The following is a 27,506-nucleotide window of genomic DNA, read 5'->3' as shown; positions in this document are numbered from 1 at the left end:
AGAAGTTTCGTAAAGTGGATTATTTGAAATACTGCAAGAAAGACTATGAAGAGAATTATTAGTTAAGGATAACTAAATGTAATATAGAAATTAAGAAATGCAGAATAAGTGATAAAGAACGGAAAATCATCAGAGGTGTTGACGGAAGTCTAAAATATTGTATAAGATGAGAAGATATGCTGTATGTTGGAACTGATATGTATGTATGTATGTGTGTGTATATGTGTGTGTGTATATGTATATGTGTGTGTGTGTGTGTGTGTGTGTGTGTGTGTGTACAGTTTCAGGTTAAGAATGGACCTCCAGAACGAATTGTTCTTAACCCGAGGTACCACTGTATTTCAAAACCGAATCAAACTTTGGGGGAAGCCGTGACTGTTTAAAGTGACATCATAGTGCTTTCAAGGTATGGAAAGGTAAGGAGCACATGTCCCTTTGATGGGTCCCTCCCTCAGTGGTACAACCCAGTTAGCAATACAGTGGTACCTTGGTTCTCAAACGCCTTGGTACTCAAACCTCTTGGTTCCCAAACACCGAAAACCCTCAAGTAAGTGTTCCGGTTTTTGAACATTTTATGGAAGCCAAACGCCCAATGTTGGCTATTGTTTCCAGGGCGCCTGCACCAATCAGAAGCTGCGCCTTGGTTTTCGAACATTTCGGAAGTCAAACGGACTTCCGGAATGAATTAAGTTTGGCACTTTTGTTTTAGCTATTTGTTTTGCTTTTTTGTTTTTGAGGCTTTTTCGGTTAATTTGTTTTTGTGACTATGTGGAACCCAGTTCAGCTTACTGATTATGTGGCTGCGGAAATGGATAAAAGCCCCCCATCCAAACAATGGCTATCATCAGTGCAGGAAAGGAATTAAAAAAAATAATTTTTTTTAATCATCTGCAACACTTATTTATTTTATAATACAGTACATTGATTATTGCTTTCATTTTATGGATCAATGGTCTTGTTAGAGAGTAAAATTCATGTTAAACTGCTGTTTTAGGGGTTGTTTTTAAAAGTCTGGAATGGATTAATTCATTTTGCATTTCTATGGGAAAGTGCGCCTTGGTTTTGGAAAGCTTTCGTTTTGGAACGGATTTCCAGAATGGATTAAGTTTGAGAACCAAGGTACCACTGTACTCCTATTTTTTCTTTGCTTGTGTCCTCTTGGATCTTCTTCATTCTAGGGTGCCAGTGGTTTAATCTGTGGAGCGAGAGGGTCGTTCTGAAAATTGGACATGACAGGTTTCCAGCCTCTGCCACACTCTGTGACACAGCTGAGTCCAATGAGACCCCCTTGGCAACCAGAACCTGAACTTGCAATGCAAACAATTCAGTGGGTCCCACTTCCTTCCCCGTGTCACGCAACTTTGGCTCCTCAGCCCAACTTCAGCTCTTTAACTAGGAGTAAGGAACTTTAGCCAAGCCACGCCCACCTGCCAATCACCAGGTGTCATATATGACATCACAAGCAGGCGCATAAAAAGACAGCTGGGTAGGGCCATAAACGGCTTCTGAAGCAGCAAAGATCAGTACCTGAAAGCACAGCACAGGGTCCCTTGCAAAGAGCTCTATGTGGTGCTTTGACGTGCCAACAATCAACTGAGTGCTGGGCCTTCAAAGCACCGCATCACGTGATGTGGGCTCTGCTCACCCGTCACATTTGGCCCATGGAGGTGTGGGGAGGCAAGGCAGATACGGACCAGCTAAGTTGGTTTTCTGGGTAAGGGGGAAGTGTTTAAGTCTTTCTGTGTGTGAACAGCAGAAGGGGAAGCAAAATGGGAATGAGATTTGCACAGCATCGATCAAGGGGGGTTAGTAGTGGGCATGTGAGCAACTGGCTGAGTCCAGCTTCTGGCAGGGGCTGTCAAACTCTCGGCCTCTTGCCCCAAACCGTTTCCCCCTATGGTCCTCCATGCATCACCAGCAGATTTGGCCACCCACGGGAAAGGGCCAACGGGATCTAGTGGAGACGACCAGACTTCCTGCTGCTCCAGCGGGACCCTCCTTTCGCTGTCCCCTTCCCACCATTCGGGCACGGCCGTTGCCAGCGATGCATCGTCTTGGTTGCTCTGCGGCGGGCATTGGTCTTCGGAGACCGTGTGAGCACGCTGGTGCCGGTTACGGTGGGAGCTGCGGCCGAAGCACTTCCCGCAGTAGGCGCACGCAAAGGGCTTCTCTCCGGTGTGCGAGAGCCGGTGGCGGTCGAAGTGCGAGCTCCAAGCAAAGCCCTTGCCGCAGACATTGCACTGGTAGGGCTTCTCTCCGCGGTGCAACCGGCGGTGACGCTCAAGCACCGCCGCGCCGCTGAACCCTTTCCCGCATTCGGGGCACCGGTGAGGCTTGGCCTTGGTGTCGTGGAGGCGCCGGTGGGTGGCCAGCGTGGCACCGACGGCAAAGGTCTTGCCGCACTCCCCGCAGCCGTGGGGCCGGGCCCCGGTGTGGATGCGCCGGTGCCTCTCCAAGTGGGAGCCCACCGTGAACCCCCGGCCGCAGTCCCCGCACTCGTAGGGCTTCTCCCCGGTGTGGATACGCCGATGCCGCTCCAAGTGCGAGCTCCACCCGAAGCTTTTGTCGCAGTCGGGACACTGGTGAGGCTTCCCACCGGTGTGGCTGAGCTGGTGTTTGGCCAGAGAGGCAGGGTCCCGGAAGCTGCGGGCGCACTCTGGGCAGGAGTGCGGCCTGCTGTTGCTGTGGGCGCGTTGGTGCTTGAGGAGGGCGGAGCACCAGCTAAACCGCTGCCCACATTCCGGGCACTGGTAGGGCTTTTCCCCTGTGTGGACACGCTGGTGTTTGAGCAGGTTGGAGCTCTGGCTGAAGCTTTTCCCGCAGACTGTGCACGGATAGGGCCGCGCCTCGGCCTCAGCCTCCTGTTCCTCCGCTACCTCTGCGTCCTCGTGCTCCAGAGGGGTCTGGGTGGCTTTGTGCTTGAAGCGCTGAGGCTGAGTGATGTGGTTGACCCGCTTGCCGCAATCCGCGCATTTTGAGGGCGGCGCCTCCTCAGGCAGAGCCGCCCCAGCGTGCGTTCGCCTGTGGCGATCCAGGTGCGAGCTCCAGGCGAACGCCCGCCCGCACTCGGGGCACTTGTAGGGCTTCTCGCCGGTGTGGATCCGCCGGTGCCTCTCCAGGTGGGAGCTCCAGGCGAAGCTCTTCCCGCAGTCGGCGCACTCATGGGGCTTCTCTCCGGCGTGGCTCTTGCGGTGCCGCTCCAGGGCCGCCGGCTGGCTGAAGCACTTCCCGCACTCGGGGCAGCGGTTGGGCTTCTCTCCCCCCGGCGCGTGGGTCCGCTGGTGGGTCAGCAGCGTGGAGCTGACGCTGAAGCTCTTCCCGCAGTCAGAGCAGTGGTACGGCCGCTCCCCCGTGTGGGTTCTCTGGTGGATCGTCAGGTCGGAGCGCTGGATGAAGCCCTTGCCACACTCCTCGCACCCGTAGGGCTTCTCTCCTGTGTGGATCTTCTGGTGTTTCACCAAGGCGGACTTGTGGCTGAAGGTTTTGCCACACTGGAGGCAGTTGTTGGGGTTGTGGAGGGCGGCAGGAGGCGGAGGCGGGGATGAAGGCGGAGCGGGGGGCAGGGGGCTCTCAGCCAGGATGCTACTGCTCAGATCAACATCCCTGGGACTCTCGGAGTCTTCTGCTGCCGGCTCCACCTCTTTGGGGTCCTTCTGTGCAGGAAGATTCTCTTCCTCCATGTTGCCACCGATGGCTGGAGAGACAGGAAGAGGAAAAAGGAGGAGCCAGAGTTACACAAATAGGGCTGAATATAGGTTCCACAGGGCAGGCGCCACTACCAAGAAGGCCCTCTGCCTGGTTCCCTGTAACCACACTTCTCGCAGTGAGAGAACCGCCAGAAGGCCCTCGCAGCTGGACCGAAGTGTACTCAGGAACTATGTTCAACTTCTAATATCACTTCTCCTTTTCTACCGTGAGCCCCCACCCCTTGACTGCCAGTGCACCCCACTCTCATGTCCTCTGCCAGCCTGCCAGCTGCTGTCTATGCACTGGAGCAAAATATATGGAGTCTGGCTCTCTGCCTTTAAGCTCCCTGTGGGATTCATCCCCAGTGCGTGGAAGGCAGGACTGGCAGAGCTTATTCTGAATATCTGCAGCAAATAATTTTAGGAAAGCTCATGACTCACCTGGAAGGATGACACTCGGGTCCTGCAGGTCCAAGGTTGTTGCCTCATCTCCTTGTTCCAATCGGGACAGCAAGTCAGGCTTGGACAGTGGAAATTCTTCTCAGTTGAAAAGATTGAGGTGGGGGGAAGAGGAGGGAATGCAGCTTTAGTTCAGCTTATAAACCAACCACCGCCACCCATATCTCAACTATTTTTAGGCCAATGTGGGCAGGATCTCCTGCTAAATCTATGGGTGATTTGAAATAGATCAGTAAGCGTTGTTGACTCCCGTTGTTTTAACAGCAGCAACAAACCCAATAGGAGTATAGCATCTAGATCAAGGGAAGTAATAGTGCCACTGTATTCTGCTCTGGTCAGACCTCACCTGGAGTACTGTGTCCAGCTCTGGGCACCACAGTTCAAGAAGGACACTGACAAACTGGAACGTGTCCAGAGGAGGGCAACCAAAATGGTCAAAGGCCTGCAAACGATGCCTTATGAGGAACGGCTAAGGGAGCTGGGCATGTTTAGCCTGGAGAAGAGGAGGTGAAGGGGTGATATGATAGCCATGTTCAAATATATAAAAGGATGTCACATAGAGGAGGGAGAAAGGTTGTTTTCTGCTGCTCCAGAGAAGCGGACACGGAGCAATGGATCCAAACTACAAGAAAGAAGATTCCACCTAAACATTAGGAAAAACTTCCTGACAGTAAGAGCTGTTCGACAGTGGAATTTGCTGCCAAGGAGTGTGGTGGAGTCTCCTTCTTTGGAGGTCTTTAAGCAGAGGCTTGACAACCATATGTCAGGAGTGCTCTGATGGCGTTTCCTGCTTGGCAGGGGGTTGGACTCGATGGCCCTTGTGGTCTCTTCCAACTCTATGATTCTATGATTCTAAACCCACCACCCACCCCAATATTCGGCTTCTGAAACTAAGAATGTTTGGGCGAGGAGCAGGGAGACCAATAATTATTTTTTATATATAAAGATTGTGAGCTCAGTGTCGATACTGAAAGCAGAATATCGATCTGAACTGTGGAAACCCTCTCTGTTTAGTCAATGTTCAGGGAACTGAACTTTGAACCTGTTTATTCTCATGACATATTTGTGTGTTCACTATGCAAGTTCAGAATCCCTGAAAGTCTCATCTCTTTTCCTTTTCTTTTAAAAGAAGCCTGGGCTCTCATGGCTGCAAAGAACTGGAAATTCTCCAGTGAATGAGTCTGTGTAACTTGAAAGCTGGCACACAAACAGAAATCAACGTACTGCAAAACATTGCTGTACCAATTTAGCATGTCTTACTTTTAGGGACGCGGGTGGCGCTGTGGGTTAAAGCCTCAGTGCCTAGGGCTTGCCGATCGAAAGGTCGGCGGTTCGAATCCCCGCGGCGGGGTGCGCTCCCATCGTTCGGTCCCAGCGCCTGCCAACCTAGCAGTTCGAAAGCACCCCTGGGTGCAAGTAGATAAATAGGGACCGCTTACTAGCGGGAAGGTAAACGGCGTTTCCGTGTGCGGCTCTGGCTCGCCAGAGCAGCGATGTCACGCTGGCCACGTGACCCGGAAGTGTCTTCAGACAGCGCTGTCCCTTGGCCTCTTTGAGTAAGATGGGCGCACAACCCTAGAGTCTGTCAAGACTGGCCCGTACGGGCAGGGGTACCTTTACCTTTACCTTTACTTTTAAGATGACAGTAGCAATTACACCAAGCGACAAAATCATAGACATTTTGGCACATCTCTTCTCACTCCTGCTGCCACCCTGATATAAATATGAACATTCCCGTATACAAAATGGAGTTCATCTCCCCAGATGGCATGCAGAGAGGGCGCCACTCCCTTAGCAACAGACTCTGTGAAGATGTGTGTCAACCCCCTGAACCCCCACCCCACCCCTGTAATCTGCGTTTTCGGGGGGAAATCAGAATTTGAAAATAACCTGGGGAATTTTCCTATGCAAATTAGGGTTATCTGCATAAGGCTAATTTCCATCAGAACCATTTTCAGCTTGCATCGGAAAACGTTCCAAAGCCCTAGAGAGTGATCTCGATTAGCATGCACATTTTACTTGTATTTAGTAAACAAAGCTGAGCAGTTTGACGATTGCCTAATATTGCATTTGTAATTAGTTTTCACGATTGAACTTATGAAACAGAAGACTTTCTGTAGAAGAAAAAAAATGTTTTGGAGGTTTTTCTGCTTCACGTCACTGGCTTCCCGCTGTAAAAGTTTATGGGTGGAGGAGAGAAGGAGGCACCCAAGATTGTCCTACCAAGTGCCATCAGCGTCTCGTAGCTCTCCTGCATGACGTCGTGGTACAAGGCCTTCTGCCGGGGATCCAGCAGCACATACTGCTCCATTGCCACCAGCAGCCGCAGCTCAGACAGATCGCAGCCTCTGGAAGAACAAGCAGCAGGTCCCATTGGCCAAACTCCAGGCAAAGGAAGAACTGGAGCAGGGCCGGATTTAGGTTTCATGAGGCCCTAAGCTACTGAAGGTAATGGGGCCCTTTATATGCCCAGCTGTCCCTTGTCAACAACAAATTGTCACTGTTTTTTGTGTTGAATATATGCTATATGAGGGACGCGGGTGGCGCTGTGGGTTAAACCACAGAGCCTAGGACTTGCCAATCAGAAGGTCAGCGGTTTGAATCCCCGCGACGGGGTGAGCTCCCGTTGCTTGGTCCCTGTTCCTGCTAACCTAGCAGTTCGAAAGCACGTCAAAGTGCAAGTAGATAAATAGGTACTGCTCCGGCGGGAAGGTAAACGGCTCTGCTCTGGTTCTGCGGCTTAGTCATGCTGGGCACATGACCCGGAAGTTGTACGCCGGCTCCCTCGGCCAGTAAAGCGAGATGAGCGCCGCAACCCCAGAGTCGGCCACGACTGGACCTAATGGTCAGGGGTCCCTTTACCTTTAATAGGTATCTAAAGCCATTTGCACATAACAAATAGGAGCTTACACAACACAAAACATTGTTGCTGTATGTAGATTTTATTTCATTTGCTTTTTCTCTTATATTTTGGAAATGTACATCCAGTTGATGTTTTTCCTTTAATTTTTTGGGGGCCCCCAAGAGAGTGGGGCCCTAAGCTATAGCTTGTTTAGCTTATACGTAAATCCGGCACTGAACTGAAGGTTATGGGCAACAGTAAGCAAATGATGACTTGATTTCACGATATACATTTTAGACTGGATTTTACTGCAAACTGTCTCAGGTGCCTTTGCTGTGAGAGGGTGAGCAATACCTTTGAATGGGTGGGTGTATATATTTATTTGTCTTATTTCATAAAAGTTATACATTGCTTCATGGTAAGAACAAAAAAACCCCAAAACAGAATAAAACGATACAGTTTTTGGTAAAAACAACTACTGAAAACATTTCTTAAAGAATTAAAATCCGCCTGTAAGATAAAAACACATATCAAAATCCCACCAATCTGGGTAGCCTTGCCTGAAGAAAAAAACTCCTTAGCAGGTGCCGAAAAGAGCACAGTGGAAGGAGTTGCTTGATATCAAACCAGAAGCGAGTTCCAAAGTATAGGTGCTACCACACTAAAATATCTAATTCACCTAATGCAGGGTGAATATTTCTGTGGCGCCTGTGGCAGTGCCCGTTCCGCAGATGGAAGCAGCTAAGTGGGCATATTTGGGGTCAGGTGAGCTCAGAAGTCAACTGTTCCTAATAAGCTATTGAGAAGAAGAGTTTGGATTTGATATCCCGCTTTATCACTCCCCTTCAGGAGTCTCAAAGCGGCTCACATTCTCCTTTCCCTTCCTCCCCCACAACAAACACTCTGTGAGGTGAGTGGGGCTGAGAGACTTCAAAGAAGTGTGACTGGCCCAAGGTCACCCAGCAGCTGCATGTGGAGGAGCGGAGACGCGAACCCGGTTCACCAGATTACGAGACTACCGCTCTTAACCACTACACCACACTGGCTCCCCAGTGAGGGCTTTATACACCAATAATAACACCTTGAATTGGGCTCGGTAGCAATAAATAAATATACTGCATGCTCATACATCCTCATTCTTTTCTCATGGGGGGATAGAACCCCTTCAGTTCCATGACACAAACAGGTACAAGCTCACCTGCTTCTGTCACCATCCCTTATTACCTTTCCACTTTTCTTCCCCTGTCAGGACTCAGGGATTCGTTTAACTGCCCGGCAGCCAAACATAATATAATATAAATAGGATCTTCTCTGTCTCGCCTTCTTGTGACACTATTTTTTTTAAAAAAAACCTTCCTCCCCTAACACACCTGTGAAGTTGTTAAAACGTCCGGCCGGGAGGAGGAAGGAGCAACCTTCTCACGTGGCTGTCAAAAGAACAACAGAAAAACCCCTGTGCTGAAATAAAAGAGATGTAATCCCTAGCGGAAATGCTGCTGTCAAATAAGGACGTGTTTTGGGCTGTGCTTTGAGGGCTATGTTTAAATTTAAAAACGCTGAAGGATATAACTGCAGGGTTTCCCCTAAGCCCCCCCCCTTTTTTTCTGGTGGTGCTCGGTTTGGTTTCTGAATCCCACACCCCAACAAAACACGCTGTGTCGTTTTGCAGCACACGCCAGAGCAAGCATCCAAATAAACCGGTGCTTCTTGCAAGTGGGTTTTTCGCCCCACAAACGCATCGTCGGGTGGGGGAGCTGTGGGAAAGAGGGTTTCTCCCCGCCCCAAAACGCAAACCTGTCTGCTGTTTTTCAAGTGCCCCCCTTCGCTGCTCTCCCTATTGATCAGATGCATAGATTGATCTTGAGGGAAAATCCCCCTTTGCCTTGTGTTTGCTGCGTAAAAACCAGCACCACCACCGCGCCTCGTTTGGAAACGGAGGCTTTAAAATGGAGGCTTTAAAACAAGAAAAAGACTCTTTTCTCTCCGTCTCTCCCTTGAACACAACTGCTCCGTTTTCCCGATCTCTTCTGGGTTACCTGGAGTCTCCGGCTGCTGAAGGGTTAAGGGCTGCGAGCGGCGCCCGCGGCTGCGCCACAAGGCTGAGCCCGGCCAGCGGCAGTTCTCCCTCCGGTCGGCCGCCCGGCCGAACGCCGTGCTTCGCCAGGAGCAGCAGCCGCGGCTGCCTGGTTGCTACGGGGGAACCCGCAGCTGGAGTGACCTAGGAAGCTCAGCCCCCTGATATCCTGGGTGGGAAAGAATAGAGAGCTTGGGAAAGGCAGGGAACGAGATCCCCTCCCTCAGCTGTAGCCAGAGCCCTCTGGTGGTCGTGCCTGCGACGCCTCTTCCTCGCCTGCTCTCCTTGCGTCAGCCAGATCATTCCCCTCCAAAGAGAGTTAAAAGTGGTCTCCCAAATACTGTGCTGACTTTTAAAGCCCTAAATCGCTTCGGCCCTTTATACCTGATGGAGCGTCTCCATCCCAGTCTTTTAGCTCGGACCCTGAGGTCCAGCTCCGAGGGTCTTCTGGCAGTTCCCTCACTGCAAGAAGTGAGGTTACAGGGAACCAGGCAGAGGGCCTTTTTCGTAGTGGCGCCTGCCCTGTGGAACGCCCTCCCACCTGATGTCAAGGAGATAAAGAACTACAAAACTTTTGGAAGACATCTGAAGGCAGCCCTGTTTAGGGAAGTTTTTAACGCTTGATGTTTTCATATGTGTTGTAAGCTGCCCAGAGTGGCTGGGGCAACCCAGCCAGATGGGCGGGGTATACATAATAAAATTATTGTTGCTGTTATTGTTGTTATTATTTTTATTATGCAATACCTACATGGTTTGTAACACACACAAAAGATCCATAAAAAAGAAGCGGGCAGATGCATTCAAATCAAAGCTTTTTCAAACCACATAGTAATTTACAAAATGCAAAAAGACACATCTGCCAAAAGGCACAAAATGCAAAAAGAACCTAGACTTGAAAGCTCTTCCATACAGAGGACATTTTTGCAATTGCCCTAAGAGTGGACTCTCTCATTATGTTGAACAAGACCTGAACGTTTAATGAAGCCTTTGCCACAGTCGAAGCACTGATAGGGTCGCTCGCCTGTGTGGGTTCTATAGTGATAGACGAGTTTCATGCGCTGATTAAATCTTTTCCCGCAATCAGGACACTGGAATGGCTTCTCTCCAGTGTGAAGTCTCTGGTGCTGGGTCAGGGATGATTTCACTCTGAAGCTCTTGCCGCAATGGGGGCACTGGTAAGGCTTCTCCCCTGTGTGGATCCTCTGGTGACGCACAAGAGTTGACCGGGCTTGGAAGCTCTTGCCGCACTCATGGCATTTGTGGGGCCTGTTGGCTGTGTGACTCATCCGATGCCGATCAAGGTTTGATTTGCAAGCGAAACTTCCCCCACAATCCTTGCAAGCGTAGGCTCTTTCTCTTGCGGTAGAGGCAACATGTTTAAAGAGGATTGAACTATTGCTTAACGTGTTTTCAGAGGGATTCAGTTCAGTGAAGATCTCTGAGTGGCCAACAAAGTTAGAGCTGAAGGGGGGCCATTTTTCACATTCAGGCCACGTGTAGGACGATTTTCCTCCAGTGTGCCTTTTCTCATACCCTGATGTGCTTGCGTATGTTTCCCCAGGCCAAGTAGAAGTGTAGTCAACCACTTCTTGTTCGGTTTGTAAGTGGATCTGTGGATCGTGGTTTTCTTCCAAATTGCTTCCAAAATGAAATGCGTTTTCCTCTTCCTTCCATGGGTGGCTTCCTTGCCGATCGCTTTGCTGTGGCCGGTACCAGCTCACATTATCTTCGTCTTCCTTAATAGGCCAGGAAGGAATCTCATTCCCTTCGTCTTGAGGATCATCCTGCCAAAACTTGCTTTCTGAATTTATTTCCACCGTAATGATATCTGGAACAACAACAACAACAACAAAATATCATTCTCCCATTGGACATTCTGGCATTGCAGGCGGTTGGCTTAGATGATCATCAGGGTCCCTTCCCATTCTATAATTCTATGACCCAACGAAGCTAAAAGTTGGGAGTTTCAGGACAGACAAAAAAAAAGTACTTATCACACAACATACAGTTCAGACTATGGAATCTGCTCTCGCCAAGAGGTAGTGAAGGCCACCAAACTGGACAGCTTTAAAAGAGGATGTTATGTACTGAGTTGAATAGGATCCAAAATGCAGCAGTCTGATTGGTCCTGGAACAATAGGATTCAGAATGCAGCAGTCTGATTGGTTCACAGGAGCCACCCAATCCAGCTCCAGGTGGAAGTGAATCTGCAACCTGATTGGCCTACAGGAGAATCCCGGAATTAGCCTACAGCAGAATCACGTGGGGTCCATTGTGTAAATAATGTATATAAAGCAGATATTCTGGGGGAACTTCCATTCCTCCTCACCACTATGAGCTGAATAAAGAGCATGAAATCCACTCTCGACTCCGAGTATATTTCAGAGGATTAGCGAAATTCATGGAGGACAGCGCTATTGATGCTAACAATGGCTAGGTTCTGCCTCCACTGTTGGAGGAAATATACTTTCTGAGGGCCAGTTGCCGGGAATCACAAATGGGGAGATTGCTGTTGCAATCAAGTCCTGTGTGCCTCTTTTCTTATGGGCACCTGTTTGGTCACTGCAAGGAAAGAGGATGGAAGACTTTGCCCTTTGAGCATTGTGGCTCTCCAAGTCCTCCAGCAGAATCCTTTCCTCTTCCCTTAAAACTGCAAATTCCAGGGACTGAACCTCAGCCCTCCTGCCCAGCACATGTGCCCCCAACCGATGCACTGTCCCCCTTGCAGTGCATTGAAGACAACATTCGTCAGTGACAAAGGAGCAGAATATGGTGCCTCTGAGTCTCTAAAACTAAGAGATGGCCCTACATAACACAAGGGGAATACTGCTGAGCCAGAGGTGGCTGGTGGGTCGGAAGGCAGGGAGTCCGATCAGTAGGCGGAGCCAGGGAGAGGTGGAGCCAACTCATTCCAGTGGGATCTCCCCATTCTCCTCCATGCTAAGTTCTACAAGGGAAACTCAAATGGGGGAAGCTGGCAGGCACTGCTGCCCTTGTAAGTCTGAAGGCAAACACATGGCGGTGTGTGTGATGGAGGGCAGGCTGTAATTGGTGGGGCAGTGCCTCCTCCACCCTAATGGACCAGCCCCCAATGATTCAGAGCCCTCCTAGCTCCCTCTGTTGATCCTTTGTGAAGCAGCCAAGACAGCCTTACATTTCTTCTGCATCAAAAAGAGTGCCATAGGTGCTATCTTTTATTTTGATTATTTTCCTGACTCTTCACTGTAAGATCCCAGAGTGGGTTCCAACAATATAAAGATAAGGTAAAGTTAAAGGGACCCCTGACCATTAGGCCCAGACTCTGGGGTTGCGGCGCTCATCTCACTTTACTGGCCGAGGGAGCCGGTGTACAGCTTCCGGGTCATGTGGCCAGCATGACTAAGCTGCTTCTGGCAAACCAGAGCAGTGCACGGAAACGCCATTTACCTTCCTGCTGGAGTGGTACCTATTTATCTACTTGCACTGCGTGCTTTCAAACTGCTAGGTTGGCAGGAGCAGGGACAGAGCAACGGGAGCTCACCCTGTCACAGGGATTCGAACCGCCAACCTTCTGATTGGCAAGCCCTAGGCTCTGTGGTTTAACCCAGAACGCCACATGCGTCTTTTATTTTTATTATTTTCCTGACCCTTCACTGTAAGATCCCAGGGTGGGTTCTAACAATATAAATATGCAATATTCAAATCCGTTAACATCAACTTGCAAAGCTTAAGACTTGCTTTAATTACAAAATGTCATTGCTTTGTTTTTAAATTGAGGATCTGTTTGCTGCCCTGGACTCTCTGGGGCAGAAGGGAGACTTATAAATTAAATAACTATCTAAGTAACTAAAATAATTTACCTGGATTGGTAACAGTGCAAGTTGAGACTGGATGTATGGATTCAGGCTGTTAAGGTCAAAAAGAAAGAGAATGAGTGACAAGCACCCCTTGCATTCCTCATTTATCTCCTCCCCCAAATCCCTTCCCTCTTTTCCTCAAGGTTTGCTCACCTGTATAGATGCTAGGATCCCTGTTTCAGACTTCTTAAGACTGGCAGCTTTTGTTTGTGATGTGTTGCTGTCTGACAGCTGAAGCACTGAAAAAGCAATGGTGATCTGTAAAAAAAATGCTTCACAGGCAACTGAATTCTACCTTTTGGCTCAGGAGACTCCAATCCAGGTTGCAGAAAGGTTAAGGGACCCCTGACTGTTAGGTCCAGTTGTGACCGACTCTGGGGTTGCGGCGCTCATCTCACTTTATTGGCCGAGGGAGCCGGTGTACAGCTTCTAGGTCATGTGGCCAGCATGACTAAGCCGCTTCTGGCGAACCAGAGCAGCGCACCCCGCCGGGGTGGTACCTATTTATCTACTTGCACTTTGGTGTGCTTTTGAACTGCTAGGTTGGCAGGAGCAGGGACTGAGCAACGGTAGCTCACCCCGTCATGGGGATATGAACCGCCAACCTTCTGATCGGCAAGTCCTGGGCTCTGTGGTTTAACCCACAGCGCCACCCGTGTCCAATCCAGGTTGCATAGTGGTTAGCAATTAAGGGACATGACAAAGCGAGTGGTTACTCCGCTGATGAGTATGTGTATAAGAGAGAAAGAATAATTGTTTCATGCATGATATGTAATCCACACCTCAACTTTGCTAAAAAGCATGCATCAACAAGCCCTCCTTCACTGGCTCAGTTGTTTGCATCCAGCAACAAAGGGAAGGCAAGAGTTCTTACCCAATGATGATGACCCGCTCTCATCAATCTCCTCCATGACTTTCCAGTAAAGGGTCTTTTGCCTGGGGTTCACTGAAGTCTGCTCACTTTCGGAAAGGGACGCCGATGGCTCGTCAAAATTCGCTGGCAGCTGAAAAATGTTCACACCTAAAGATTTGTTTGCTGTATAGTCACAATAGTGCCATAAAGAATCAAAGTTCAGATTCTTGAAAACCAGAGGTTGGTTTTTGTCATTGTAGTTGGAACACATTTCTGGAGCTTGCGGTGTTGCAGAGAGTTTATGTGAGGCTTATAGCGGCCAGAAGGAAATAATATTTTCATTTCCCACCAGCTTTAACCAGAGCAAAATTTCTGACCCACATTGTCTAGCCCAGGTGTGGAGAACCTTTGACTCTCCATATCAGTGTTTCCCAAACAGGTCTCCGGCTGTTTTTTTTGGACTACAGTTCCCATCATCCCTAACCACTGGTCTTGCTAGCTAGGGATGATGGGACTTGCAGTCCAAAAACAGCCAAAGACCCAAGTTTGGGAAAAGATGCTCCAGATCATGGGTGTAGCCAAGGAGGGAGGGGGAACGGCCCACCCTAGATCAAGTAAAACAATAGAAATAACTAACTGACCAATCACATTGGTACTGCCCCCCCAACGAAAAATCCACCCTCCAGAACTACAACCTCCATCATCCCTGGCTACTGGTCATGCTTGTTGGGGCTGATGGGAGTTGTAGTTCATCAACATCTGGAGGATCAAAGGTTCCTCACATCTGGCTTAGCCCAATACAGGTAGACAGTATTATAGATTTTGAATAACCAGAATTAGTCATTGCGCAAATCCTTCAGCATTCCTCACCTCAACGACGATTTCAGCTGGTTCTCGCTGCTGCAGGGCAGCCTCCACCATGCGAGCAATCTCTTTGCTGCTGCTGATGCTGTTTGGTCCTCTAGTTCTCAGGCAAACTTGCATCTCCTCTGGAAGCAGAGACAAGAATTGTTCCAGGACGATCATGTCCACAATCTGTTCCTTGGTGCGTTCTTGAGGGCGCAGCCATCGATGAGCAGCATCGCTCAGGCGGGACAGCGTCCCCAGAGGAGTTTCTCCATGCGGGACAATGCTCTGGCGGAACATCTGCCGATGAGATTCCTGGCTGGCCAGACACAACGCCTTAGTCTCCGCAGGAGTGCCAACTTGGTCCGCCATCTTGGATGGGGGACGGGACCAAGGAAACCTTCCAGGGAACAGAGAGGCTGGAAGGAAAATCTGGCTGCTCAGAGGCCCAGCTAGAGCCATTGTTGTCCCAAGGAAAGTCCTATCCTATGAAATAGAGATTACAGAGTGTCTTGAAGTCCTCCTGAAATCCCAGTGTGTGACACAATATTCACAATCATAAATTTACCTCAGTTCCCCAGAAACGCTAACTGCTATCTTCCATTCTTTGAAGGATGAAGCGGTATATAAATGTCCTTAATAAATACATTTTAAAAAGCGAGTGTGTGTAAAAATCTGTTTTTTATTCCTGTCTTGACCTCAGCCCTTCACCTGAAGGACATTGTTCTCTTATGAAAAGGAGAGGTCAACAGATACATAGCTTTCCAAAGGCAAATGGCTGAACTCCTGTGCTGCACAATTTGCATAACAATTGAAGATACTCACTTTATAATGCATTGTCTGAACGGCCATTTAGTTCCCTTTGCTTCTTATTGCCTTAAGGGGAGTGCCTCTAAGGAGGGGAGGCAATGTATGGGAGGCAGATAACTGCCATGACTACCCGGTTGTGCCAGGAGATGTAAAGGATCACAGCGTTTTACTTTGCATTAAGAGAGATAAAGAATCTTGCGGCCCCTACTTCAAAATCAGTATTTAGACCAGCCAAAATGTCACAAAATAACGGTCAAGTTTTCAGGTTCTCCAGAACTCTGCCTCAGCCTAATAGTTTACTATTAGCAAGGAGGGGGAGGGAAAAAAGTTGGTGGGTAATGAAGCTATGGATTCTGTGTTTTATTAAGTTTATTAAGTTTATTTGATTTGATTTTTTGCTTTAAATGGCAATGGCTTTATTAAGCCCACTTGGTTTTAAATTAGTCTATGGATTTTAGCAGTGCTGGCTCCCAACCATTTGATTTGTATAGCGCTTGGGGAGCTCTTTGATCAAGTGGTTTATAAATCTCCTAAATAGAGGGGCACAGATGTACAGCTTTCCTCTAGCCCTGAGTGCATTATTTCTGACCTGCATAAACAAGCGTAAGCTTTGGAAACAGGGCGAGTGAATTAATTTCTCATCATATAAAGTATCTGGAGCAAACGGAAAGAAAGAAATGGCAGGAGTTTGTTGTTGCTGTCCCGTCCCCCCCCCCCGCCCCATGGTACAAAATCTTTTATCTGTATTTGTTCTATTGAGTCTTACCTGGAGCAAGAAGTTCAGAGGAATCCTGAGCAGGGTGTTCACCTGCTGCTCTCTCTACTGCAGGAGGCTCTGGGAAAGTCTTCCACCTTCTCACACAATCCCATGAAACTAGCATCCAGGTGTAAGGAAGGAATAATTAACTAGAGGTTCAGCCTCTTAAATAAAACTCCTTTCATTCTAGCCCCATGCACTGCCCTCTGGTGGGGAGAAGCTTAAACGACCCCCTACCTGACCAGGATCACCTCTTCTGTTAAGGAAGTAGGTTAGTCATCTGACTGTGGAGATGGTGGGAGCCTGGGCTCTTTTTGTGCCTTTAACAGTAGCTTGAGCTGAGAAAGAAAAATCAGCAGGGGGAGCTTTCCATAGCAGAGTCAAACCCAGCCCCTGAATCAATCTGCAGCTGCTCCTGACCGGAGGGAAGAAGCTGGAACATTAACTATGACAATCTTTCCCCAACTTGGCGCCACCCAGATGTTTCGAACTACAACTCCCAGTGCCCTGGATGGGAGTTGCAGCCCGAAACATCTGGACTGTGTCAGGTGTCATGGTGAGACTGAGTGCTGGAGGGGCAAACATTTTGCTTATTTCCCTCTTTCCTCCCCATCCCCTTTATTCAATTTGCATCATGCCAGTTAATAATAATAATAATAATAATAATAATAATAATAATAATAATTTTATACCTTGCCCATCTGGCTGGGTTTTCCCCAGCCACTCTGTGCTGCTTCCAACAAAATATTAAAATAGAGTAATCCATCAAACATTAAAAGCTTCCCTAAAACAGGGCTGCCTTCAGATGTCTTCTATAAGTCTGGTAGTTGTTGTTCTCTTTGACATCTGATGGGAGGGCGTTCCACAGGGCGGGCGCCACTACCGAGAAGGCCCTCTGCCTGGTTCCCTGTAACCTTTACTTCTCACAGTGAGGGAACTGCCAGAAGGCCCTCGGCGTCCGGGCAGAATGATGGGGGTGGAGACGCTCCTTCAGGTATACTGGGCCGAGGCAGTTTAGGGCTTTAAAGGTCAGCACCAACACTTTGAATTGTGCTGGGAAACGTACTGGGAGCCAATGCAAGTCTTTCAAGACCGGTGTTGTGTGGTCTCGGCGGCTGCTCCCAGTCACCAGTCTGGCTGCCGCATTTCTATCCCACTTTCCCAAATCTTATATTTCTATCCCGCTTTCCCTCCAAGGAGTTTGAGGCTGCGCACCTGCTTTCCCTTCCCCTATTTTATCTCTGCAACAACCCTGCGAGGTTGGTTAGGTTGAGAAGCAGGGGTTGGCCCCAAGCCACCCAAAGTGAGCTTCACAGTGGACGAGTGTTCCTGAATTGGCAGGACGACAGGGAGGAGGAAGGGGTGTAGCCACAACTGGCACACAGCAGGGCAAGGTGGAGGGGAGGTGGGTGGGGTGGCTGGAATGTACTCACAGGGCGGCAGAGGATGGCGGAGGGCTGAGAGTCAGTGCCCAGGAACCAGAGAAGCAGGACCTGTAACCAGAGACAAAGGGGCCCCTGTCTCCACGAACTCGGCCAGCTCCGAGGCATGGGGAGCGGTGGGCGGGTGCTCTAGGAGGCTGAGGCAGGCAAGGACCCACAGCCCAGCTCCCTAGCTAGCCAGGTGGGGCTTGTTAGCTCTGGGAAGTGCTGGAGTGCTGGAGAACAGGGGAGGGCCACCTGTTCCTCATCAAGCCCTGATGCTGCAATCAGCTTGCAAAATACAAAAGGGAAGCTGTGCCTGCTCAACCGCCCATGTTGATGGATTTCAGCTTAGATATCCCAGGAGTGCTACGGAACTGTACTTTTTGGGAACGTAGACACCTCTAGGTACTTGATGCCAGGTATAATTAGGCATTTGAATCCAGGTCTCCTCAGGTTCCCAGGCAGGATCCTCTAATGAATATACACCACAAGCTTTCTAATTGGACTTTAAGGCAGTGTTGTTGTTTTTCTGGGGGTGCTCAAGGGAACGCAGTGCCAGCACCTCCCCCCAAGGAAAGCTTTAAGGCAGGCATGGCCAAACTTGGCCCTCCAGATGTTTTGGGACTACAATTCCCATCATCCCTGATCACTGGTCCCGCTAGCTAGGGATCATGGGAGTTGTAGGCCAAAAACACCTGGAGGGCCGAGGTTGAGGAAGCTTGTTTTAAAGCACCATGATGCCATTTTAAACAATTGTGCCTCCCCCCCCCCATAGTTCTCTCGGAAGAGGCATTGAGCATTAAGCCACTCTGAGAAATGTACCTCTGTGAGGGGAATGAGGGGTTCTCTCACTTGACAACTTCCAGCACCTTTAGCAAACTACAGCTCATAGCAGTGCTGGGTTTAGGGCGGTGAGGGTGGTTCCCCCTGGCACAGGGTGCCAAGCTGATGGGGTGCAAAATTGAGAAGCTCCATAATTCAGGGATGCCAAATTTTGGTGCCATGTTACCAAGGATTACTAAAGTCCACCCCTGCTCCCAGAATGCTTTGCGGAAAACAATGGCTGTTCCAAGTGGTATCATAGCGCTACAAATGTATGGTGTGGACATGACCTTCCATGCTCGGTGAGCTTCCATTGCTCGGTCCCTGCTCCTGCCAACCTAGGAGTTCGAAAGCACGTCAAAGTGCAAGTAGATAAACAGGTGCCGCTCCGGCAGGAAGGTAAACGGCATTTCCGTGCGCTGCTCTGGTTCGCCAGAAGCGGCTTAGTCATGCTGGCCACATGACCCGGAAGCTGTATGCCGGCCCCCTCGGCCAATAAAGCGAGATGAGCGCCGCAACCCCAGAGTCGGCCACGACTGGACCTAAACGGTCAGGGGTCCCTTTACCTTTACCTGAATGTAGCAAGCAAAACTGGCTGCTCTCATCCCCTTTGTTCCCAGACTACTCTCCTGCCCTCCATTCCTAGATAGGCCAAGTATGACTTGAATCAACATCAGCAGAGGCACAAGAAGCATTTTATTTTAATTTTTTACTGTGGTCACCAAAGGTTTATTGAAAGAAGCAGAGGGTCAAAAGCTTGCAAAGGTTTTTCTAAGGCAGCAGAAAGGAGTGGTGGATTTGTGACCGGTGAACAGGTTGTCTGGACCAATCGCATCCAAGCCTAGTTCTGGAATGCACGGTGCTTGATCTCTCTCTGAGCCAAATCTTCATAACATCCTTACACATTAGTTAGGGGGCTGATGAAGGGAGGCTGCCTCTCTCTGACCCCTCAGCGATGACCACAACCCTGCAATGACATTGGTCTGGACGGCTTTCCCAATGAGTTTGGCCTCAATAGCTTTAATATCGTTACACTGCTTCACAAGCTGGGCCTTTGTATTTCGGGAGGTGTCCTCCAAGTCGGAAATCCTGAGCTCAGCCTCGTCCGAACACCCAGAGAGACTCCCGAGGGCGCTGTGGATGGCAATAACTGAGTTGTGCAAGCGGGAGACTGCAAACTTTATCTCCACGGCGTCGGCAGCAACTTGCTCTAGCAGAGCCATGAACTGGGCCAGCGTTGGCTCAGCCGCCATTTTGTAGAGAGGGGGAGGGGAGGGAGAGATTGGCTCGGGTTTCAGTCTTTTGGGGTTTGGAGGGGAAGGTCCGGTCCCTGAGGCCGTTCTGATTGTCGCTGTAGTCTGATGCAATGCTTCGCGAGTCTGGAGATGGTCTTTGAGGGGTTGCCTTGGTCTTCTTCCTGGTTCAAGAAGTCTGCATTGGCTAAGTTTGTAGAGGCCCTTGTCTTTCCAGTCCAAACGTCTCTGAAGTTTTCTGGCTGGCTGGATTCTTTCAGGCACTCCAAGAACAGACTTGGCATGCATGTTTTCCCCATTAAAATACTTTCCTCTTTTGTAAAGTCGCCTGTGTTTCGTTAAAGCCAAGAGGTCTCTGGGCTTCTTACCTGAATCGGAACAGCTAGCCTGGCCAGCAGGACCTGAAATTTGGGTGAACCGCCTATTGGACTTGTGACTTTTATATAGGTCTTCCCTCTGAGCCATTTCCCGGCTAACAATGTGCTTTGAGCACTGATCTTGACCCCCACAACCAGTGCAGATGTTCTGGTTCTCTGGTCCTGGTTCAGCATCTAGCTGAAGCATGTCTTTGGACAGATCTCTCTGACCATTTCCATAGAGAAGGCATTTCTCCTGTCCATCATCATTTCCTGAGATGCTGGCGAGATGGCTCTCCAGAACGTTCTGGTCCTCGCTGATTGAATCTGAAATCCTACACCCACTTCCCTGGGAGTGAGCCCCACTGGACTCCGTGGTACTTACTTCTGAGTAAACATGTGCAGGTTTGTGCTGTAAGTCTGCCGTCTCGTTCACTTCAGCAAGAATCAGGTTTGAGCAAAGCTGCATAGGCTTGGACTGCAGGTCTTGCTTGGCAGAAATCTGAGAAATCTCTTCCACAGACATTTCCAGTGCCACATAGTCAGGATCTTCCCTGCTGTGGATTTTTTGATTGCTGCCAAGTCTTAGTGATTCCTCCAGTTCTGCAGAATCAGTACATGGCCTAGAGTCAAGATGAAGTGGGTCCCTCAAGCTGTTTCTATGAAGAGCAGATCTCTCTTGGCTTGCTTGTTGCCCCAGCAAACTGCTCTGGTCCTCTTTGATTAAGTTTCCCTGAAGATTCTGGAGGATTTTCTTCTCAGATAATTCATGTGACTTCCCAGATTGAGTCATAGGCTCAGAACTTTCCTTGCTGGGACTTTCCTGAGTATTGATTAATGCTGATAAGGATTCGCCCCAGTCCTCACAATCGGCACATGTCTCCATCTCTAGGTGAGCCATGTCACGGTCTAGCTTTTGCAAACTCTTCCAACAGAGAACATCCTTTTCTCTTTCTCTTCCTGAGTTGGTTTTTTGCTGCCTCTCCAGACAGCTCTGCCTTAGCATGTCTTGTTCAGGACTCTGCAAAATAGCCTCCTTGGATTTTCCCATCGCCACCGATTCGCACGCTTCCAGCCAAGGATCCTCCCATCTGCTTTTGCTATCGGTCCCGTCATCTGCTGAAGCAAGGAAAAGCAATCACACTGTGTCCTAAAAAATTATTAAGAATACACTGGCTGCACCAGTTCTTCTCTACTGCAATTAAGAGAAGTCACAAAATTGAATATTCAGCTCACGGTGCAATCCTATGCCTAACTAGATCAGCAGAAGGCTTGGTGAGTTCAGTTTATTTATTTGTAAAAATATGCATATACTGCTAACTTGTATAGAAGCCACCTAAGCAGTGTACAGCAAATGTTAAAATAACAGTAAATGCAAGGAAAGTACAGAAGCAGAAAATGTCATGAGTTCAACTTAAAAAGACTGTTGATGAAAGAAAGTATTCAAAGGGCATCTAAAAATGGGAAGCTAGATGACCACATAAAATAGTTAATAAAAGATGTACAAGGGGATGATTATTTCAAGAAGAAGAAGAAGAAGAAGAAGAAGAAGAAGAAGAGGAGGAGGAGGAGGAGTTTGGACTTGATATCGCGCTTTATCACTACCCGGAGGAGTCTCAAAGCGGCTCACATTCTCCTTTCCCTTCCTCTCCCACAACAAACACTCTGTGAGGTGAGTGGGGCTGAGAGACTTCAGAGAAGTGTGACTGGCCCAAGGTCACCCAGCAGCTGCATGTGGAGGAGCGGAGACGCGAACCCGGTTCCCCAGATTACGAGACTACCGCTCTTAACCACTACACCACACTGGCTCAGAAATCTGGGTATAACTGATGCATGCCTAAACTGTATGCTGCAGTGATGTAAAAGTGGAAAGAGTTGGTAACTGCACCAGGATTCTCTAGGAACACTTACTCATCCAGGCCACGTTATCGTAATTCTCCTGCGTGACATTCCAGTAAAGGGTTTTCTCTTTGTGGCCCAGCAGAGCCCATTCTTCCTCCGTGAAACGCACAGATACATCTTCAAAGGTTACCAGGCCCTGAAACAAACAAGAGGGATATTCCATTAATGTCACAGTATTAAGACTTCAGTTGACTGTGTTGGGCAAAGCCTTAGAAGGTTTTGGGAGAAAGGGACATAGCTTAGGGGCAGACCAGAGAATTTGCATGCACAAAAGCGGCAGCGCACGTGCATTGCACACACATAACTCAGTTGGTTAGAGCATGGTGTTGATAACGCCAAGGTTGCAGGTTCGATCCCCGTATGGGACAGCTGAATATTCCTGCATTGCAGAGGGTTGGACTAGGTGATCCTTATTGTCCCTTCCAACTCTACGATTCTATGATTCTATCTCCAGCGGAAGGATCTTGGGTGAGGGCCTTTTTTTCAGTCTTGGTATCCAAGACATTTGCGATTCAGGGCCAGTCAGAGATGACTATACTAGAGGAGATGGACCAGAGGCCTGGCAATTTCTTAAGTCCAATAACTTGCATTTAGACACCACACCAGGTTTTTTTTTTAATTATTATTAAAAATCATTTGCTAAAAAGGTACTATGGTTATCCAATTTATCCCCCTGGCTCTGATAGCATAGCATTCAGGGCATGTTTTTGTGCAAACCCCTTTTTGCTCAGTCTAGCCCCAGGCCATTTCTGGTTATCCCATTCTATGCCACTCCATATCACAGCACTTGGCATTTCCCACCTAAGTGTACGGAATGAAAGTGAAGGGAAGATCCGCAGGAAGCTTCCCATTTATTTGGTCATGGGAACACAGGCTTAACCTCACCTCACACCAATGCGATTAAATAGCCACACTCTGTCACAGGCACAAACGAGATATAATCAGAGAAAATACCAAATCAGACTGGTTATTCAACCAGATTATGAGCAATAATGTGCCATCTGTGCCTTGTATCCCTGTCTTATATCAACAACAGAGAGAGAGAGAGAGCAGTAAACATTTTGCTTCCAGCAATGCTCTCCTGCAGTTTAGAGCTGCGTGACAAGCAGGAAGAAAGCTTTCCCATCATGGCACGTGCAAGCCAGGAATAGCTTCAATTGCACCTTGCGCAGCCTTTAAAAGAAGGAAAGCCAGCGAAAACAAAACAAAAACACTGGTTATGAATGATATGTGTGTCATATCCAGGTTACCAAAATCCTTTTCCAACAGGCTCCAAGTAAACCTTTCCCCACAGTGCAGGCCCCAACAAACCCTGTGACCCACCACCCTGACCTTTTGCTGAATGCATTGCAGCAGATCTTCTCTAGTCGTTCGAAAAGGAAGAAGAGGAGTTTGGATTTGATATCCCGCTTTATCACTACCCTAAGGAGTCTCAAAGCGGCTAACAATCTCCTTCCCCTTCCTCCCCCACAACAAACACTCTGTGAGGTGAGTGGGGCTGAGAGACTTCAGAGAAGTGTGACTGGCCCAAGGTCACCCAGCAGCTGCATGTGGAGGAGCGGAGACGCAAACCCAGTTCACCAGATTACGAGACTCTTAACCACTACACCACACTGGCTCTCAAGGATTAACACCAGACGTCTGTTTCTGGCCAGGGAGACGGAACTCACTTGGTCTCCATAGCACAGAGGTGGGGAACCTAAAGGGCCACATCCCTTCACAGACAATCACTCGGGGGCTACATGCCAATGGCGAGGCAAGGGTAGGTGGGGCAGCAGACATGGCTCTAGCCCCAGCACAGTCAAACGCCATCGAGGACAAATTCCATTCAGGCAAAAGCACTTGAGGAGGGGCATGGAGCAGGGCTGGGGAGGGCTGTGGTCTGGGGAAAGCACAGAGGGCCAGTTAAGAGAAGACTAGAGGGCTGTATTCCCCCCTCCGCCCCCGCTACAGCACGTAGAAGAAGAAGAAGAAGAAGAAGAAGAAGAAGAAGAAGAAGAAGAGTTTGGATTTGATATCCCGCCTTTCCCTCCCCTTCAGGAGTCTCAAAGCGGCTCACATTCTCCTTTCCCTTCCTCCCCCACAACAAACACTCTGTGAGGTGAGTGAGGCTGAGAGACTTCAGAGAAGTGTGACTGGGCAAAGGTCACCCAGCAGCTGCATGTGGAGGAGCGGAGACGCGAACCCGGTTCCCCAGATTACATGACTACCGCTCTTAACCACTACACCACACTGGCTCTGTGACAACATTAGCACAAAGGGCAACATCAACCAGTACCAGTTTTTCTGGGTCTGCATTAGAATCGGATACACACCAGCATTCCATTCTTAAGTGAGCTCCACCCAGAGTGGCGTAGTGGTTAGAGCGTTGGACTAAGAGCCAGGAGTCCAGGGTTCAAATCCCCACCCAGCCACGGAGCTCACTGTGTGACCTTGGGGCAATCGCTCTCAGCCCAACCTACTCCACAGGGTCGTTGGGAGGATAACATTGGGAGGTGAAGAACCACCTAGGCCACCTCAAGCACCTTGAAGGAAAAGTGGACAACACAGGTAAACATAGCAATAAAAGAAAGGGGAAAAAAAAACCCCACATCCCAGCGCCAGCACCTGAACAGCGTTAGCTGGCTCCTCTTCCCTCAAATAGCTCTCGACCAGCTGAAGTGCTTCCTTGCTGCTGCCTGGCTCCCTGGCTCTCACACATGCCTGCAAGGTCCCCGGAAGCACGTTCAGGAACTGTTCCAGGATGACCATGTCCACAATCTGGTCCTTGCTGTGGTGCTGAGGACACAGCCATTGCTCAGCTGCCTCGCTCAGCCAGGACAGAATCTCCCGGGGGGCTTCTGCAGGCAGGACAGGGCCCAAGCGGAACCTCTGGCGAGCAGCTTCCCGACTGGACCGGCTTGCGAACAAATGGGATGCATTTGTGCCGTTGTCCAGAGCAGGGGCATCCTTGGATCTTGCGTTCTCAAATACACCCGAGCGCTCCGGCAAGTCCAGAGATGCTGGCGAAGACGGATCTACAGGAACTGCCTCAGCGACAGAAGAAGATCCCTGCTGCAAGTCCGACACGACTTGGCGGGCTGCGTTCAGACGTGCCCTCAAGAGCTGGATGGTGAGCTTTGGATCGTTCCGGATGCGTGGCTTGCGGGAAGCGGGCACCCCTGGCGACGCCTGGCAGCCTGGCACGGACACTTTGCGGATGGGCTCTTGGCTAGAGGAGGGACTTTCCTTCGTGCCACACATCATGGCGGTCTTGGCAGGAGGAGGGTGATCGTGGGGCAAGGAGTGGACCAGCTTGCCGTGGCGCGTGTGGGCCCTCCCGGGGCAACGGGACTTGTGGTAGTCGACGCATTTCCAGACCATTTTGCTCTTGCTCTCCCGCTCCTTCCAATACAGGTACCCTTCGTGAAGCAGCTGATCCCTGCCTTTCCGACTCTTGACGTATTTCAGAGGCATTTTCATGGGGGGAGGAGGAGGAAAATCAATAAATCTAATGAAAGAGATGGATGGTTTCGGAAGAGTGGAGTGGGGGAAAAAAAACAAACAACAACCACCAGTAGGGGAGGAAAACGAAAATCCCTGCAACAAAGCCAAGGGTCGCCGGAGATCGGCCGAACAGCTGCCGGGAGACGCCAAGGTTCTCCTTCTGGTCCGGCTCAGCGTCTGCGGGTGGCGCGCGCGTGTCAAGCTGCGCCCGTTCCCTCCGCCTCCGCTTCAACGCGATCTGGAAATCAGCGCAAAGAAGGGATATTATGTGAGGTTTCCTCGCTCCGCTGTCCCAGCCCTTTCCCCCCTCCTTTCCCCTGTATCCGGCGTTAATTGTTAAGTCGCAGCAGCTCTTAGGGTGCGGGTTGCTCGGAGGCAGGAGGAGCCCGGAGCCATCGGGCTGACAAGTTCTCACTCCGGTCGGAGAAGGCGGAGCGCGCGACGAGAAGGAAAGCGGCGTTCGGGTTGGACAGGGATGCTGATTAAGCCCCGCCCCGCTTTCCCTCGTCAGCAGGTGGAGGCGGAGACAGCGTCGGATCGGCACATAGGGTTTCGACCGCGCAGGAAGGAAAAGCTTTGCAAAGAGAAAGCCGCTTTCGCCTCGGAGCCCCCTAGTGGAGAAAGGCGGGTATAGGATGGCAGACCTCAAACGTGCTGATTTCAGCTGGAGTGATCGCTCACAACAAACTTATCTGGGCTGGATCCACTAGTGATCATGTGTGCCCTCTGTGCGCTTCCCACTGAGGATCGAGAACTCGCTAATAATAATAATAATAATAATAATAATAATAATAATAATAATAATAATAATTTTGTTGGAAGCCATCCAGAGTGGCTGGGGAAACCCAGGCAGATGGGCGGGGTATGTATGCATGTAAGTAAAAAGGTAATGGTACCCCTGACCAGCTGCAGATCCAGGTCCAGTTGCAGATGACTCTGGGTTGCGGCGCACATCTCACTCTATAGGTCAAGGGAGCCGGCGTTTGTCCACAGACAGCTTCCGGGTCATGTTGCCAGCATGACTAAGCCGCTCCTGCGATCCAGAGCAGCGTAGGGAAATGCCGTTTACCTTCCCGCCAGAGCGGTACCTATTTATCTACTTGCACTTTGACGTGCTTTCGAACTGCTAGGTTGGCAGGAGCAGGGACCGATCAACGGGAGCTCACCCCGTCGCGGGGATTCGAACCGCTGACTTTCTGATCGGCAAGCCCTAGGCTATGTGGTTTAGACCACAGTGCCACCCATGTCCCTGTCATGTATGTATGTATGTATGTATGTATATATGTATATATGTATAAATAAATACACCCCGCCCATCTGGCTGGGTTTACCCAGCCACTCTGGGCAGCTTCCAACAAAATATTATACATCAAGTCATTAAAAAGTACCCCCCCCAAAAGAAATCCAAAAGAACAGAGTCAACGTTAGTTTATTTAGCAAATATCTGTCAAAATTATTTCCCTTTCCCCTTTTTCTTTTATACAATTCTCATGGGCAGGAAAAAACCAAATACATTTTACAACCTTCTAACAAGATTTAAATATTTTGCAACGTGCCGGCCGCAGAAAGGAGATCAAACCAGCAGCAAGCACCTAGTTATATGGCACTATAGAATGTTATCCGAAAATAAAACCAGTTTTGTTTTTGAAGGAGGGAGAAAAGTTTAAAACTTTCAACTCATGTCTGTTTTAGTATGAAACTCTTTTTCGATAAACTTCAGAGAACTTCTGTGGGTTAAAACATTCCATTAATGTGATGAAGATGAGCTTTGGAATGCAGCCTCGCAGAATCAGAGTTGGAAGGGAATCTTAGGGTCATCTAGTCCAACCCCCTGCAATGTAGGAATCTCAACTAACGCATGCATGACAAATGGCCACCCAACCTCTGCTTAAAAACCTCCAAGGAAGAGAATCCACAACCGCCTCTCACATTCTATTTCTACAGAAACGACCCTTCTCCCCAAAGCCTTTTGCTTTCAGGCTGTGTGGCAGCTTCCTCAGTAAAAGCAATAATCACTAGCTCTTAAGCTTTCTGTTGATCACAGGAGTCGCCTGGAGTGCAATCTTGTTTCCTCTGGAACAGGGGTCAGCAAATTTACCG

At 49.4% G+C, this 27,506-nt stretch overlaps 3 protein-coding genes across 4 annotated transcripts; all 3 read right to left on the bottom strand.

Annotated features, from left to right (window-relative positions):
* Positions 1-242: 242 nt before the first annotated feature.
* Positions 243-9,003, bottom strand: LOC310670238 (uncharacterized protein). Its single transcript, XM_083425195.1, has 4 exons — positions 8,662-9,003; positions 6,369-6,493; positions 4,128-4,223; positions 243-3,694 (listed from the first exon to the last, which is right to left on the bottom strand). Exons 1-4 carry the CDS (start codon positions 8,724-8,726, stop codon positions 1,797-1,799), a joined length of 2,184 nt encoding a protein of 727 aa, XP_083281321.1. The 5' UTR covers positions 8,727-9,003; the 3' UTR covers positions 243-1,796.
* A 323-nt stretch (positions 9,004-9,326) lies between these two features.
* On the bottom strand, positions 9,327-16,197 carry LOC310670484 (uncharacterized protein). Its single transcript, XM_083425908.1, has 6 exons — positions 16,173-16,197; positions 14,621-15,082; positions 13,772-13,901; positions 13,051-13,136; positions 12,901-12,946; positions 9,327-10,889 (listed from the first exon to the last, which is right to left on the bottom strand). The coding sequence occupies exons 2-6, from the start codon at positions 15,056-15,058 to the stop codon at positions 9,994-9,996; spliced, it is 1,596 nt and encodes a 531-aa protein (XP_083282034.1). The 5' UTR covers positions 15,059-15,082; positions 16,173-16,197; the 3' UTR covers positions 9,327-9,993.
* Positions 16,198-19,087: 2,890 nt separating this feature from the next.
* On the bottom strand, positions 19,088-26,006 carry LOC310670144 (uncharacterized protein). Of its 2 annotated transcripts, none has more exons than XM_083424898.1 (3): positions 24,528-26,006; positions 21,930-22,056; positions 19,088-21,134 (listed from the first exon to the last, which is right to left on the bottom strand). In XM_083424898.1, exons 1-3 carry the CDS (start codon positions 25,380-25,382, stop codon positions 19,315-19,317), a joined length of 2,802 nt encoding a protein of 933 aa, XP_083281024.1. In that variant the 5' UTR covers positions 25,383-26,006; the 3' UTR covers positions 19,088-19,314. The 2 variants fall into 2 exon arrangements, with proteins under 2 accessions (XP_083281024.1, XP_083281023.1); XM_083424897.1 differs by having other exon boundaries at positions 19,088-21,137; positions 24,528-25,951.
* Positions 26,007-27,506: the final 1,500 nt, after the last annotated feature.

Source organism: Podarcis tiliguerta, assembly GCF_965153285.1.
Source record: "Podarcis tiliguerta genome assembly, chromosome: 2".
Lineage (NCBI taxonomy): Eukaryota > Metazoa > Chordata > Lepidosauria > Squamata > Lacertidae > Podarcis > Podarcis tiliguerta.
This window is presented reverse-complemented; position numbering and strand designations above follow the sequence as displayed.

What these genes read in the sequence shown, in the direction of transcription:
- LOC310670238 (XM_083425195.1), bottom strand. Translation starts at nt 8,726, where the DNA reads ATGCGTTTGTGGGGCGAAAAACCCACTTGCAAGAAGCACCGGTTTATT. An exon ending in CGAGACGCTGATGGCACTTG is followed by an intron (nt 4,224 to 6,368) that starts GTAGGACAATCT and finishes TCAACTGAGAAG; the next exon opens with AATTTCCACTGTCCAAGCCT. An exon ending in CCCGAGTGTCATCCTTCCAG is followed by an intron (nt 3,695 to 4,127) that starts GTGAGTCATGAG and finishes CTGTCTCTCCAG; the next exon opens with CCATCGGTGGCAACATGGAG.
- LOC310670484 (XM_083425908.1), bottom strand. Translation starts at nt 15,058, where the DNA reads ATGGCTCTAGCTGGGCCTCTGAGCAGCCAGATTTTCCTTCCAGCCTCT. An exon ending in GGATCCTAGCATCTATACAG is followed by an intron (nt 12,947 to 13,050) that starts GTGAGCAAACCT and finishes TGACCTTAACAG; the next exon opens with CCTGAATCCATACATCCAGT. An exon ending in TTGCACTGTTACCAATCCAG is followed by an intron (nt 10,890 to 12,900) that starts GTAAATTATTTT and finishes TTGTTGTTCCAG; the next exon opens with ATATCATTACGGTGGAAATA.
- LOC310670144 (XM_083424897.1), bottom strand. Translation starts at nt 25,382, where the DNA reads ATGAAAATGCCTCTGAAATACGTCAAGAGTCGGAAAGGCAGGGATCAG. An exon ending in AGCCAGCTAACGCTGTTCAG is followed by an intron (nt 22,057 to 24,527) that starts GTGCTGGCGCTG and finishes TGTTTGTTTCAG; the next exon opens with GGCCTGGTAACCTTTGAAGA. An exon ending in CGATAACGTGGCCTGGATGA is followed by an intron (nt 21,138 to 21,929) that starts GTAAGTGTTCCT and finishes TCCTTGCTTCAG; the next exon opens with CAGATGACGGGACCGATAGC.